The sequence below is a fragment of the Carassius auratus genome, chromosome 27 (genome assembly GCF_003368295.1).
Source record: "Carassius auratus strain Wakin chromosome 27, ASM336829v1, whole genome shotgun sequence".
In the NCBI taxonomy this organism is placed as follows: Eukaryota; Metazoa; Chordata; class Actinopteri; order Cypriniformes; family Cyprinidae; genus Carassius; species Carassius auratus.
This window is the reverse complement of record NC_039269.1, coordinates 11799239-11813290: the sequence shown is the minus strand read 5'-3', so window position 1 is coordinate 11813290 and position 14052 is coordinate 11799239. Positions and strand designations below refer to the sequence as shown.

The window sequence follows — 14052 nt, the reverse complement described above, 5'->3', positions numbered from 1 at the left end:
TTAGATTTTTTTTTTAAGACTTTTTATCTCATAATTTCAGCCTTTTATATCATAGTTATGATTTTCTTATGTGGCTTAAAAATGGGATTTCATAACAGATGTGCATTTGGCATACATACTCAATGGTTATAAATGGATTAATATGTATAAACTCAATATAGTATCTTATCAGGATTTGCTTGCAGTCCTCCAGTGACAGTTACACGAAAGCCATTAATATTTCACTCAACGAGACGTGCAAAGGGATGTTTTGTCAGCAAAATAAAATTCCCCATGTTCCTGTGTCTCCAGTAAAAGTGTCTGGAGTGTTCATTTCACTTAGCCTCAGCAGCAAGCGCTGGGATTGCTATTAGTTTCCATTTTATTTTCCATGAGCAGAACTCTTCTGGGTGAACGGTTAATCAAACAGGAATGCCTCGTTGCTCCATCCCTGAGGCACAACATGCAGACAGACTCAACAACAACAACAACAGCAGCAATAAACTGTGCTTTAGAGGGGGATGGGATGTTATTACCTGAAGCTGCTGCAAGACTAACAGCTCTGCCCTAAACTTGCTCCATTATGCCTCTAAATACAAGAAACCCCTGCAGTGTTACTGTTGGAGTTCTTTCAAAGAAGGTTAGGGTTTATTTTTTTTTTTTGGTAATAGATTTAAGCTGAAGGTCTGGCTGAGGATTCAGGATATTGAGGACAACAGGGCTGTCCTTGCTAAATATGCAACATTCATTTACCAATAGTGTCCTTGTTCGGACATAATCAACCACCCTTTCCAGGTCCAACACAAGCTATGTTAAAGAGAAAAAGTTAGCCAGCTGGACGTCACACTCCATCTAGTGGTTCCTCTATGCCATGAAGTTCATTTCGGATTCAGAGATAGAAAATTACACTGGCCAACTGCATACAAGAGAAGGCACTTACTGAGTTAATATGGAGAGTGGAGAGGGAGATGGCTGTTGGATTTGCATTCGCAATCTCTACGCCATCCTCCCCTAGATGAGCACCTGAGATTCACAGATCTCTTAAACCCTGCATTTATTCTCGTGTCCAGCTGTGTTCATGCACACTCTCCATGGCCAGTTCAACATGGGTCTTTCATAGCGGAAAGGGTAAGTCTGATCATGCAATATATGCTGCCATAATTATTTTTTTAAGGATGCATGCAAGTCATTTCATAGTCACCAAGAAGCAGGACAGATTTAGGTGTTGCAAGAGAAAATGAATTTGCATGAATCTATTAATCTGACAAAGGAAATGATAAACATAACATGTCCTACTGCTACTGATTATTTGGCTATTTTACTCCTACTGTGCAATATAAAGTGTACATGCACACTTACATTTCATTTCTTTTCTTTTCTAGTTCCAAATCTAGTTGTCAAATACACCTGGCAATGTATATTACAAGCATTGTTGGCTCCTTGACAAATTGGTTTTGTTCCTCTTGTGACTCACTCAGATAAAAGCATGTTTGAGTATAACTGCACATTTCAGAGAAACAGTAGAATTCAAATCTGACAAGGTCACCTCGGCTTGACTTCATCCTACTATCAGTTACTAATAGCACTGAAGCTTGATGCCTTTTTCAAGGGTACGAGGACAAAGCAGGGGAGTGGTCATGTCCCAGTGGACCATAACAATGCCACATTGATCACACTCATTGATTTCCTGCTGTTTCATTTCGATCGCTGTCCATACTACAGAAATGTATAGCCAGGGTAACATGTACACGCTCACCTCAGCCAGAAGTTAGTGTGTGCAGCACAAACCCACACAATCAGCTGTTTCCTAGGGGACGCCGAGGTCTTTGGGACTCGGATGCAACTCAGACTGCACAAAAGCGACGCGTGCCTCCTATAAATCACGGACGGAGCAACCTGAGACGTGTTTGAGTCGGCTGACCTCTGGATGGCTGTGCGGCTGTGTCAGCACATATGCAAATGCTTCTGTATACTGGGTGACTTGGCAGTAGAAAGGTACTGCGGCAGCTCAGGTGATGACTGGGGCTTTTATGCTCGCAAATGGTCTGGAATAAGAAACATCTGATTTTGTTAAAGACTGCTGAGGAGTGTGTGTGTGGGGGGGTGGGGGTGATGGTGCTTGGGGGAGGGGGTCATTATGTGTCAGGCTAGGGGGTTTGTCAATGGGAGAGTTATTGCTAAACGTCCACTGCCGTCTTACTCTCGTCTCTTTCTTTCTCTAGGGCTCAGCAGGCATGGAGCCTCTCAGCCTGCAGGTGCTGATGATTGTAGCAGGGAGCTTCTTGGGCTTCCAGTGGCTGTTCCACAGAGGTAGCCCTTGGGTGTCTGAGAAGCTCTGCGAAGGCTTCCTGAGGCTCAGCCCTACACAAAGGACAGAGTGGAACTCCAGGTGTCAGATCAATCTTCTAAAAGCATGTGTTTTATTATGCACTCACTTTATTATAAACTCACTGATGTTTTTTTTTTTCTCAAAGGGCCGTCTCAACAGTGCATGCCTTGGTTGTGGGACTTTTCTGTCTCTACATATATATCTTAGATGAACCTATCCAGAAAGACCCAGTCTGGTGAGGATTTGAAGATGCAATCTATAACAAATGTGGCGGCACAGATTGTTATGCAACACTTCTGTCTAGAAAGTACAGTCTGGACTTGACGTTTTTGGTGGGCTCACAAACACTATTTGTTTCTTGTCTAACCTCTAATTTGTGTTTACAGGGGAGATGCCACTCTGGTGAAGCTAAATGTGGCCGTTACCTCAGGCTACCTAATCTCAGGTGGGTGGAGGGCTAATGATGTGATGCTATATCTAATAATTGATCCAAAAGTTCAAATACATGATTTGAATATATTTTTTGAAAAATACATTTCTTGTATGATTATATCATATCTGAATTAAAATGTATTTTAATATTGAAATTGATGTTTCAGAGTAATCGTGAAAACGTAAAGTGAAAGCGTTTATTTTTCAGATCTCTTTCTCATGTTTACTTCATGGGAGTCTATAGGAGAGAAATATTTTGTCATACATCATTTTGCTGCTCTCTATGCATACTACTATGTGCTGGTAAGTTGTTTTCAGCTGGTCTTGTCTACAATTACTTCCTCAAGATCTCTAAGGTCATTTTTGTGCTCTTTTTTTTTCTGCAGAGTCTAGGGATATTGCCTTACTTTGCTAATTTCCGCCTGCTTTCAGAATTCTCCACCCCCTTTGTGAACCAGCGGTAAGTATTAACTAAAAATCTATCTAAAAGCATTCAATTGGACTGTTACATGAGCTCATTTTCTAACTGCATTATTTTTGATGTCTTTCAGTTGGTTTTTTCACATGTTGGGCTACCACAAACTTTCCAAACCGAGTCTGATTAATGGTGTCGCCATGGCATTTACATTCTTTTTGGTGAGGATTGCGGTCATTCCAGGCTACTACAGCCATATGTACATGGTCTTTGGTACGGATGACTTCTACCGATTACCGCTGGGGGGCCGCAGTGCCTGGGTTATTTCCAGCATGTCTTTGGATGTTATGAACATCATGTGGATGCGCAGAATCATCCGTGGCTGTCTCAAAGTCCTTCGCTCGGCCTGGTTGAGAAAAACAGGAGCTGAGATGGAAACTAGAAAGACAGACTGACATGGACATACAGACAGGAAATGAACACATCAGCACACAAACCTTCCATCTCTTTCATGTCCAACCTGATGCTGGAGTGCTAATGCTATGTTTTGCTATTCCTGCTGCTGTAATGCTGTGGTATCATAGTTGTGAGAAACCATTTATTATATTAATAATGACTGACATGATGTCATCTTCAAATATGGGCTCAGCTGGAGGAACTCAATCACAGCGCTCCTTAACGTTTTAAGTTATCAGGTGATTAAGAGACATGAGACTGATCACATGTACAATCAGGAAAACAGTTTGTGGTTGCACTATTTATTATAAAGCTGCTATTATGAACAACCAACTTGCCTTTATGCAATTAACAAAGCAACAGCACATCTGAATTTCCACAAACATACACAGTGTGTGCCTGTAGACAATTTTTTTGACAATATGGAGAGGGTTATGCAAACAGAGGAAATTGCCATTATAAATGTAATCGAAATGTTATATGGGTGAAAGATCCTTTGCAGCTCAGCAGTGCAGGATGTCATCCTCAAGAAACCGTGCATGTCTATGTAATTATTGCATATATGGAGAACACTATGTATGGAGAGTATAATATATGTCTGGAATGGAAAATGTATAAGGTGAAACAATAATGTTATATAATAGTCTATTAGTTTCTGAAAATCTATAACTTGATGCAGCTGTGTATGTATAAGCTTTTTGCTTGTAGTATGTGGTTGGCTGGATTTGGAATAATTAGCCTATATAAGCTTCAATAAGGTAAGGCTTTTCAGGTTATTTATTATTATTTACTTAATAGTTATTTATGTGGTTAAAATCAACAATATGATTCTTGAAAAATGTGTATAAGCTTTTCCAACTGGAATGAATTTCTACAAATTGTGATGTCTGTGATGTCAAAAATGCTCATGTGAGTGACCAGGGATGCGTGTTTCTGTGGTGTAACAATAATGTTTAATCTGAATAAACAACTTCGTTTTAATATGTTAGTCCATGAGGTTATAAGAGAACAATGCCAAATCTCTTATTTAAATTTTTACTTACAGGGACAATTTTACTCACCAGTGTTGTTTCATTTGTGAATAAATGAATCTATGTTCTTGAACAAATCTTTTTAAGTGGGTCGTGTCTGTTTTTCTGACAGTGTTGCCAATGTAGCAATGACTACCCTAGCAGCTTTTTCTTCCAAAAGCACCATCGCAACATGTTTAGCCATTTTTAAAATTGATTTAACTTTTAGCAACTTATGATAAGTGACTCAGACAATAAAAAGGCCAAAAATTTCCAACCCAAATTGCACAAAAAAAGGAAGCCACGGATGCTGTCTATGCAGATGCCTAGCAGTACACACACATCGAGTTAGCAACGCTGTTCTCTGAACTGACTCTCATATTTGCCTTCACTCTATCTTTCAAAACGTGCGCTGCATTTTCTGCATAATGATTCAATCACACTTGAATAGTCGGCCACTTTTGAGTTTTAATAAATTATGGATAATAGCCTAATAATAAATTACTAAAGTACACTGAATACATTTTGTTTCACTATACTTGTCATTGGAAAATTCAGAATATTTAGTATATAATAATAATTTAATTAAATGATCGAATCATGTTGCACCTTCAACTAAATGAAACTAGAAAACGTCATATTTAAATAAATAAAAATAAAAATCCAAACTTTCCAATACTCTAGTGGGCAGTATTGCACTTTACTGTCCGAGCGTGCCACACACAAGCGTGATGCAGTCACCCAAAGCATTGTGGGATATGAGGCATGTTTCTAGCGAACGACATTGACAGTAAAGGTGGGTGGTAAGTGTGCTGTGCTCTACTCTTATACAGCGGTTAATCTTTTATCAGCAATATCTTTAGCCTGTCATTTTAACAATTTGGTAATATGAACAAAATAATCAGTTAAAAACGCTATTTTGACAGACAGGAACATGATTTTATCTTATGCTTGTGTGTTCTATAAGTGTCTTGTATAACAGTTGTTGCAAAACTTCCCATAAGCATAATTTTATAACGTTCGATCTTGAAGTCCATGGACTGGGGTAACGTTAGAAAGAAACGTGGCTGTCAGATCTTCAGTGTATATTCACAACAATGACATATAAGTCGATCAGCTGTACAGTTTACAGCTTCAAGACAAAATGTGATGCCACTTAAAGTAAAGCAGACTCACGTAAACATGCATTTACTAATGCTAGAACATGTTCATTTGATAGACTTAAAGCATTTTATGTCCATTATAGGATATTAAAAGTGCATGCATATATATGACAGCAACAATGCAAAATGTAAGGTCACTCAAAACTGACTGTTGTTTAATCTTTTAGTCTGGGAAGCTGATGGGAGACACTATGTCCAGTCCTACAGTGAAGGCAGAGGGCATCATAGTGCCAGACTTTGGCAGCGCACCACCACAGGGCTGTCCCATGCATCGAGATGTTAATAAAAGTAAGACACCTGTTGAATCTGTTATTATGTATGCTGACCAATATTGTCCACCAAACAGCAGTTTGAAGGCAATAAAAATGTGAATATATCTATGTAGGTTTGCTATAAATTATGTGCATAAACTATTAAATATAACCACTACCTTCTAAAAACAAAAGTAGAAGAGTAAGCTATTTTAATAATCTTAATGTATGAGTGTGCATTATTCATAGAAATATGTTATTTGCTGCTGTAAAGTGACATGATTGGCAGATGTTTTTTGTCCTTAATATTTCCTACAGGTGCCCCTCCACCAGAATGTCCAATGCATCAGGCATCTGCACCTGCAAGCGATAAGATAAAGAATGTGCCAGATGTACCGCCACATCAGGACAGGGCTTATGAATTTGTTGAGTGTCCTATGAGAGCTGCCAATGGGGCTAAACCCACACTGTCTGACATCGATCCAGCAAACATGGTAATTTGACCTCTAGAAATTGGTTAACTTATACCTAGAAGCCTAGATTTAGTGAGTTTCCCCATTTCTACCATTTCGCCTAATTTATTTACTGTTCTCTATAGATGCCACCACCTAACCAGCAACCTTCACCTGGTCAACCATTTCCCCTTTCTGTTGTAAGAGAGGAGTCTACTATCCCTCGTGGTGGGTCTGAGCAGAAGTGGGTTTATCCCTCAGAGCAGATGTTCTGGAATGCCATGCTGAGGAAGGGGTGAGTTGTGATGGTGAATATAGCAGACCGAGCAACGGAGCTCTGTATATATCCAATAATGATTTAGAAACACATAGTATCATCAGCTTTATTGCTTCATGTCTCAAACATTCAACAGATGGCGCTGGAACAATGATGACATCCACCAGAAAGATATGACAAACATCATTAGGATTCATAACCAGAATAATGAGCAAGCCTGGCAGGAAATCCTGAGATGGGAGAAGCTCCATTCAAAGCAAGTCATATGTTAATGAAATAGTGCACCCCAAAATGCAAATTTACTCAAGATGTATTCACACTCAGGCCATCCATGATGTAGATGAATTTGTTTCTACATCGGAATAGATCTGGATATATGTTGTGTTTCATCATTTCCTCACCGTTGGATCCTCTGCAGTGAATGGGTGCCGTCAGAATGAGAGTCCAAATAGTTGATAAAAAAAAATCACAATAATCCAAATAACTTCAGTCCATCAGTTAGCATCTAGTGAAGTGAAAAGCTGTGTGTCCAGCTAAAATATGGGTCCTCGGTCCATAATATTCCTTTCTCTAGTGAAAAGTTATCTCATCTGAATCAGGAGGAAAAAAAGCACAGATCCAATACTGTTTGTGAAAACAGCCCAAACCGGTTCTAATTTAATATGTCGGTAGATTTTGATGCAAGAAAACAAAAGGGAATGGACTTTTTGACTGGAGGACGTGTTATTATGGATTATGGAGTGGTATGTTGGCCTAAAGCGAAGGTTTAAAGTTAAAACTCCTTGGTGGTTTTGTTTCTTACAAACACCCAGCTTTTCATTTCATAGTATGTTTATTGATGGACTGGAGTTATTTGGATTATTGTGATTTATTTTTTTTTTTTATCAACTATTTGGACTCTCATTCTGATGGCACCCATTCACTGCAGAGGATCCAGTGGTGAACAAGTGATGCAATTTCTCCAAATCTGTTCTGCTTAAGAAATAAACTCGTTCACATCTTGAATGCACTGAGAGTGAGTCAATTTCCAGCAAATAATGCATTTAAAAGTAACTATTGCTTTAAAAAAGCAACTGTGTATCCTCACATGTCATAAAGTAGATGAGTCCTGATGTTCTGCTGTTGTCCTCCGTCACAGAGAATGCCCATGTGGACCTTCTCTTTTAAGGTTTGGTGGAAAAGCAAAAGACTTTTCACCCAGAGCCAGATTTCGCCACTGGATGGGGTAAGTCATTGTATCTCTTAATACAATTAATTTGATGTTTTTGCTTAATATTTTTTCTCTGTATAAAACTTCTGTGATCATCTTCAGGAAAATATAAGTGTAATGGCAATTCACTTAGAAGTTGCTTTTGGTGTTCTGTGTTGTAGGCATGAGCTACCATTTGACAGGCACGACTGGATTATTGACCGGTGTGGAAAAGAGGTCAGATATGTGATAGACTACTATGACGGAGGCCTGGTGGCCAAGCACACTGTCCTTGACGTGCGTCCAGCCTTTGACTCCTTAGAAGCTGTTTGGGACCGTATGAAAGTGGCCTGGTGGCGCTGGACCTCCACATAATTTTTTGTTGTTGTGATCTTTAGGAACTGATATTTATATAGCTTAGTCTCTGGAAGCTTTTTGACATGATATTCTTTGTTTGAATGAATCTAGGATTACCTCATATCATTGTATTCCTGTCGTGAATTTGATATGTGCATATTTTCAAGACCATGATAGTTGCAAAAGCTGCTATAGTGGCACTGTGTGCTGTTGTAGGCATACAGTGTCATACAGTAAAACAAAGTAGTGGCAAAACATCTTTGAGTAGCATTATGAAGGCACCCTGAAGTGTGAAAATAAAATGTAAGGTATTACTTTAGAAACTAATGTTGACATTTAGCTTTCTTGTTTTATTTTTAAATATTTACAATATTCCAATGGGTGTGAATAGGCGGCTACATGTTTTTTTTTGTTTTGTTTTTCCATTTACAGCTGCTATCTTGCTTATCAATTATACTTATTTTACGATGATGCTAATTGTTGAAAGAATTGTCCATTTATTTTTTTTATTTTTTAAAATGATGAAATTAAAATGTTAAAAACAAAATACCAGAAATAATATACCCTACAGAACTGAAATCAAATAGTCAAACTGTTGTTGGTGTGTAAATTAATTCAATTAATTTTATTTCAACGCTGTAATTTGTATTTGAGCGTCCTAGAAAAAATAAAACTATGTTGAAAAGTGCTTTATGCACAAAGCGTTGTCGGGCGGAACTGGGTTTCTACATTAGTGTTTCTACACGGAATATGAAAAAAGTAGTTCAGTAACAAACAGATCATATGAAACCCTTACAGTGAACACTTTTAAATCATAATGTGGATTTTCGTACGGGGACTGCAAAAATGTCGAAGGAAGCGTATGATGAAATGTCAGTTTTATCTGCCATATACTGTGAACAGAACGAGTTCGAGCTGTTAGAAGAGTCAGGTGAGTGTTCAATCATAACTCTTTCACTATTCTTACTATATTTACATTTAATGTGTGTTTATATTGTCTTTACAACAAAGTTGTGGTAGTTTGGTAATATATTTAACTGTTAAGTAAAATACTGAAAGATTCAGAAATTATCTTACACCGTTTGAAGTAGATCCATTTGATATTACTTTAAAATTGGTCTACAGTAGTAAAAATAACGTGACTACGGTATTTTGATGGAAAACTTACTGAGGTACATTTTTGTAACATTGCAATGTAAACTTGTAATGACCACGTTGTGCATAATGAAAACTGAAGCATCGAAGGCCTATTATGGAGACAGAACTATGTCGTATTCCCAGATAAACAGATTGCAATCCAGAAAATAAACAGTATGAGGTCCACAGATATATGCAGATATAATTTATATGGACAAATAAAACATTCTAACCCCATAATTGTATTCCCTATTCTGTGTAAATCTCATGTTATGTTATGTTTAAATGCAGCTGAGAGGGGAATCGTCTACCGCATACACGCACTGATTGAAAGAAACAATGAGAAGACACCACTAGCCCTAACATTCCACATCTGCCCTGACTACCCTCACACCCCTCCAGATGTCAGCATCGCTTCCAGCCACTTGTCGAGAAAACAGTGTCAAGACCTGAGGCTGCATTTACTGGAAACAGCACGATCACTTCCACCAGAGCCCATGGTCCACGACTTAATGCTGAGGCTTCAGGAAAACTTCTCAGACTTGATCAAAACATCAAGCTGCGATTCAGCGGAGATCAGACCAGAATCTACAGAAGAAACCTGGACTGCTTTACTACATTTAGATCACATGAGGTCCAAAGCAAAATACATCAAACTTATCGAAAAATGGGCTTCAGAACTGTGTCTCACTGGGAGACTCTTTACAGGGAAGCCCATATTGATTCTTCTGCAAGGAAGAAAGGAAAATATTAAAGTACGAGTACAAAAATAATATAGAACATATTCCTATACAATAAGATTTTAATTTTCCAATACAGTTGATTCAGTAACTAAAATAAATACCAACGCCATTGCTGGATTTTCTGGGCATCTTTATAGCACATAATAGCTTTTTCTCATGTGATTCCTGGATGTTTAAAGAGTATTTGATTTGGTTTTTCATTAGTGTTTTCATTCTAATGATTGATAATATAATATACATGCTAACTTGTCTCTAGGAATACATCCACCTTCAGAAGACGGTAAAAGTAGATGTTGACTCTTCAGGGAAACGCTGTAAGGAAAAGATGATGAGCGTCCTGTGTGAGATTCCACAGCCAGAGAAGATACTGTAAGCATATATTCTGCATACTTTTTACATTTTGTATGATATTTTTTGTGTATTATATTTACTCCACTGTTCATTGTGTCAGATCTGACTCCCCATCCCCACCTTTGTATTTTTTAGGATGTCTACATTTGAAGTTAAAGATATTTTATCACTTGAGGACCTCAGAAGGGAGTTTGATCTTATTGGACTGCCTGAGCTTTATAAGCAGTTTGTGTGTCCACTCATCCGACAGGAAGCTGCTGTGTAACACACACTCTCTCCACTGGGAGGAGCCAGACTCAATTACTGTCTACAGTTCTTTGATGGAATCCCATCATAAAATGCATCATGCATTTTTATATATATAATTATTATTAAATTGCCTATTTTCTATAAATGTATTTAAGGAATAGTTCACCCAAAAATGAAAATTGGCTGAAAATGTACTCATTGTCAGGCTGTCCAAGATGTAGATGAGTTTGTTTCTTCATCAGAACAGATGTAGAGAAATTGATGGATAGGAGAATCAGAATGAGGCGAATCAGCCATTAGAATATCAGTTAAATTAAAAACATCACAATTATTCCACAGGAATAATCAATTAACATCTTGTAAAGTTGAAAGCTGTGTATTTATAAGAAACAAATACATTTTTAAACTCTTGCTTCTGGCTAAAATATAAGTCAGTTGTTACTGGAGGAAGCATTATTATATTTTGCCCAGAAAAAGAAGTTTAAAGTTGAAACATCTTAATAATGGATTTATGCTCTGTTTAAACTCTCATTCTGATGGCACCCATTCACTGCAGAGGATCCATTGGTGAGCAAGTGATATATGCTACATTTCTCCAAATCTGTTCAGACGAAGAAAGAAACTTCCACATCTTGGATGACAACTTGGATTTTTATTTTTATTTTTGGGTGAACTATTCCTTTAGGGTGGCATATCAATATTCAAGTGTAATACAATTTTTTATTTTTTTTATATTACTATTAGCCAAAATTGAGTGGAAAGAGGAAATATGCTTGAATTTAATGACAGCAGCATTCAAGCTGCATGAACTATACACGTCTGTGTTAAACCTGTTGAACATATTCTCCAGCATGAAAGCGTCTCAAATTTATATATTCGATTTGTGACTTACAAATCTTAAATATTTCGAATTCAATAGGTGCACTTTTTTAAATCTCATGTTTCAAATTTTTGGACCCCAAAGTAAGAGTGGTAGCAGTCAGATATGTCCCCAGTTATGTAGGGACTTCGAGATTTGACTTGCAATGGCAGAGTTAAAGCTCTAGGGGGCAAAAACAAGCCGTGGTTACTGCTTCAGTTTATTTAATGCAAAATCAATGATCTTACTTTCTCCTCACTATAAGAACAAACACTTAGTACAAAGTTTTCTTCTTAATGTTAAGAATAGAACTCAGCGTGTTTCTTTAATACAATTAAGACAAAGTAAATCTTTGGTGTGAAGATGCTCTTTAAATTAAACTTGTAAATTGAATTGGGCACACTTACTGACCTTAAAGACTGCTTTTGTGCTTTAAACAAATTAAGACTCATCTTCTAATTTATGGTTACTTTTCTGCAAGTTAATAAGCGATCTATTTTATAAGAGATTGGTTTTTCAACATCAACTTTAATTAGGCAAAAGGTATGAAGCAATTCTGTTTTTAGCTCTGTTTTTTTTATATACACCCACATGCACACGTTGAATAGCTGGCTGTCATCTTATGTTTATCTTATACACATTGTGCAGACAGCTGTTGCCGAGGAGGTTCCAGGAGCAACTGACATGAAATTACTTTTTTTAAACATAATTAACAAGGCTTAATGAAAATCACCTCCTCGCCCTTTACAATGATCCACTCTGAACTATAAATTCACCTTGCCTGACCTTTTCCCTGACATGTTCTTACAAAACAACACTGCTTGTTAAATGTCATCCACTCAGTGGCATTTACTTGTATAAAACAGGGCTTTGATCCGGAGGAGAAGCACACTTTCCTACCTTTCCTAAGCCACAAGGCCACGCTCGGCGACCCTGTTACCTGTTGAATATTTTAATTACGGCCCATTAAAAATGTACAAAGGTTAGGTTGAACTTAAAATTTACTGGCCAAATGACATTTTAATTTGGCAAATGAATGCTACATCTATGACTTTTGTTCTTTGCTTTTTCTGATCCTGCTAAAAGCGGCGATTTGGAATTCTGTCCGACCGCTGAATGCAGAGGCACGGCTGAGTCGAACCGATGCGGCCCTCCATGTCCAACTTTACCGCAGTCGATGCAGTATGAAGTCCATCACAAGCAGGCCCTGGGCCCTCAGCACTCATCCCACCCAAACCTTTACGATTAGCCTCAGTCTGAATGATCCCGCAACTTTCATTTCAAAAGAAACTTAATCACAGCGACACATTCCTGCTGTGCGCTGCGTTTTCATACAGCATCTGCCTTAATATTTTCATAATATATTCGAATTTTTAAAAGGAATGGAAATCATATTACTTTTCATTAAAATTGTATGTAATTAATTAAATCATGGAGTGGTTTTAATTGTTTTATTTTAATTATTTAATTTCACTAATTTTAACTGATTTGAATTGTTTATTTATCTACATTGTTGTCAGCTGCTAAACAACTTAAAAAAATATATATATTTATTTCAAAGTTGTTGTTGTATAGTTTTTTTTTGGGGGGGGGGGGTCATTGTTTTGATTTTTTTTTATTATTATTATTATTATTATTATTATTATTATTATTATTATTTTATCTTTACATAACAAAGGTCTGGCCTTAGTGATATTATTCTCCAGGAAGTGACATCAGTATTGATATTGAAGAAAACAACAGCATTTTATGATGTTAGTTATTTTTTCTCACAACAGAAATGTTTATTAAATGTACAGAAAGTGGTATTAGCAAAGGAAGTTTGTTTCCACCGTGCTATAAGTTCCCTTTTTGGTATTTTTATTGCAGTTCATTCTATAATGGAGTGCCTGAGCATATTTCTGATACCCTTTTAATTCCTTAACATACATTTTTCAAGAAACAGACTTTGAAGCGGGAATGCCCCGTAAGTTGTAAAGTACTACACACCATAAAAGTCAAATAAATGAAGGAGGCTTAATAAAATTCTCTTTTGGATAATAATTTTTGACTCATGTTAATGCTCTGATCCCATCTGGTTGTAGAGGTGCACATCTGTCTTTACATGGCATTAGCTTTGGATTCTCCAGTATTGAGCTCATATTCCCAATTATCATGATGCCTGAGATGCACAAGCTTGTTTGCATGCAGAGACACACTCCTGAATAATGTGGCGCGTGAATGCAAGCCCCCTTTTTAATTAAACTGGAGTACTGAGGATGTTTTTTAGGTGAGAGATAAACCTGCTGTTAATTAAGTAAAAAAAAGGAAGACAGAAATGAGAGTCTCGGATGTGAAGAGAACACACAGGGAGGCTAAACGCAGGGTAATTTGAGGAATAGCTGCTGTCTGGGCAATTGTAAT

The 14052-nt window shown here is 37.4% G+C and overlaps 3 protein-coding genes across 5 annotated transcripts; all 3 read left to right on the top strand.

The window, feature by feature from the left end:
• Positions 1–250: 250 nt before the first annotated feature.
• Positions 251–4669, top strand: LOC113045501 (transmembrane protein 56-B-like). 2 transcript variants are annotated; one of them, XM_026205906.1, is made up of 7 exons: positions 251–1107; positions 2202–2368; positions 2454–2543; positions 2695–2753; positions 2949–3043; positions 3127–3200; positions 3292–4669. In XM_026205906.1, exons 2-7 carry the CDS (start codon positions 2214–2216, stop codon positions 3608–3610), a joined length of 792 nt encoding a protein of 263 aa, XP_026061691.1. In that variant the 5' UTR covers positions 251–1107; positions 2202–2213; the 3' UTR covers positions 3611–4669. The 2 variants fall into 2 exon arrangements, with proteins under 2 accessions (XP_026061691.1, XP_026061690.1); XM_026205905.1 differs by having other exon boundaries at positions 251–1991.
• A 663-nt stretch (positions 4670–5332) lies between these two features.
• On the top strand, positions 5333–8906 carry hccsa.1 (holocytochrome c synthase a). 2 transcript variants are annotated; one of them, XM_026205903.1, is made up of 7 exons: positions 5333–5417; positions 5952–6072; positions 6354–6529; positions 6634–6782; positions 6901–7020; positions 7903–7989; positions 8136–8906. In XM_026205903.1, exons 2-7 carry the CDS (start codon positions 5964–5966, stop codon positions 8326–8328), a joined length of 834 nt encoding a protein of 277 aa, XP_026061688.1. In that variant the 5' UTR covers positions 5333–5417; positions 5952–5963; the 3' UTR covers positions 8329–8906. The 2 variants fall into 2 exon arrangements, with proteins under 2 accessions (XP_026061688.1, XP_026061687.1); XM_026205902.1 differs by having other exon boundaries at positions 5358–5424.
• A 120-nt stretch (positions 8907–9026) lies between these two features.
• Positions 9027–13078, top strand: rwdd3 (RWD domain containing 3). Its single transcript, XM_026205904.1, has 4 exons — positions 9027–9241; positions 9739–10202; positions 10447–10559; positions 10677–13078. Exons 1-4 carry the CDS (start codon positions 9157–9159, stop codon positions 10804–10806), a joined length of 792 nt encoding a protein of 263 aa, XP_026061689.1. The 5' UTR covers positions 9027–9156; the 3' UTR covers positions 10807–13078.
• Positions 13079–14052: the final 974 nt, after the last annotated feature.

What these genes read in the sequence shown, in the direction of transcription:
- LOC113045501 (XM_026205906.1), top strand. Translation starts at nt 2,214, where the DNA reads ATGGAGCCTCTCAGCCTGCAGGTGCTGATGATTGTAGCAGGGAGCTTC. An exon ending in ATCCAGAAAGACCCAGTCTG is followed by an intron (nt 2,544 to 2,694) that starts GTGAGGATTTGA and finishes TTGTGTTTACAG; the next exon opens with GGGAGATGCCACTCTGGTGA. An exon ending in ATGCATACTACTATGTGCTG is followed by an intron (nt 3,044 to 3,126) that starts GTAAGTTGTTTT and finishes TTTTTTCTGCAG; the next exon opens with AGTCTAGGGATATTGCCTTA.
- hccsa.1 (XM_026205903.1), top strand. Translation starts at nt 5,964, where the DNA reads ATGGGAGACACTATGTCCAGTCCTACAGTGAAGGCAGAGGGCATCATA. An exon ending in AATGCCATGCTGAGGAAGGG is followed by an intron (nt 6,783 to 6,900) that starts GTGAGTTGTGAT and finishes AACATTCAACAG; the next exon opens with ATGGCGCTGGAACAATGATG. An exon ending in TGGGAGAAGCTCCATTCAAA is followed by an intron (nt 7,021 to 7,902) that starts GCAAGTCATATG and finishes CCTCCGTCACAG; the next exon opens with AGAATGCCCATGTGGACCTT.
- rwdd3 (XM_026205904.1), top strand. Translation starts at nt 9,157, where the DNA reads ATGTCGAAGGAAGCGTATGATGAAATGTCAGTTTTATCTGCCATATAC. An exon ending in GAAGAAAGGAAAATATTAAA is followed by an intron (nt 10,203 to 10,446) that starts GTACGAGTACAA and finishes ACTTGTCTCTAG; the next exon opens with GAATACATCCACCTTCAGAA. An exon ending in CCACAGCCAGAGAAGATACT is followed by an intron (nt 10,560 to 10,676) that starts GTAAGCATATAT and finishes TGTATTTTTTAG; the next exon opens with GATGTCTACATTTGAAGTTA.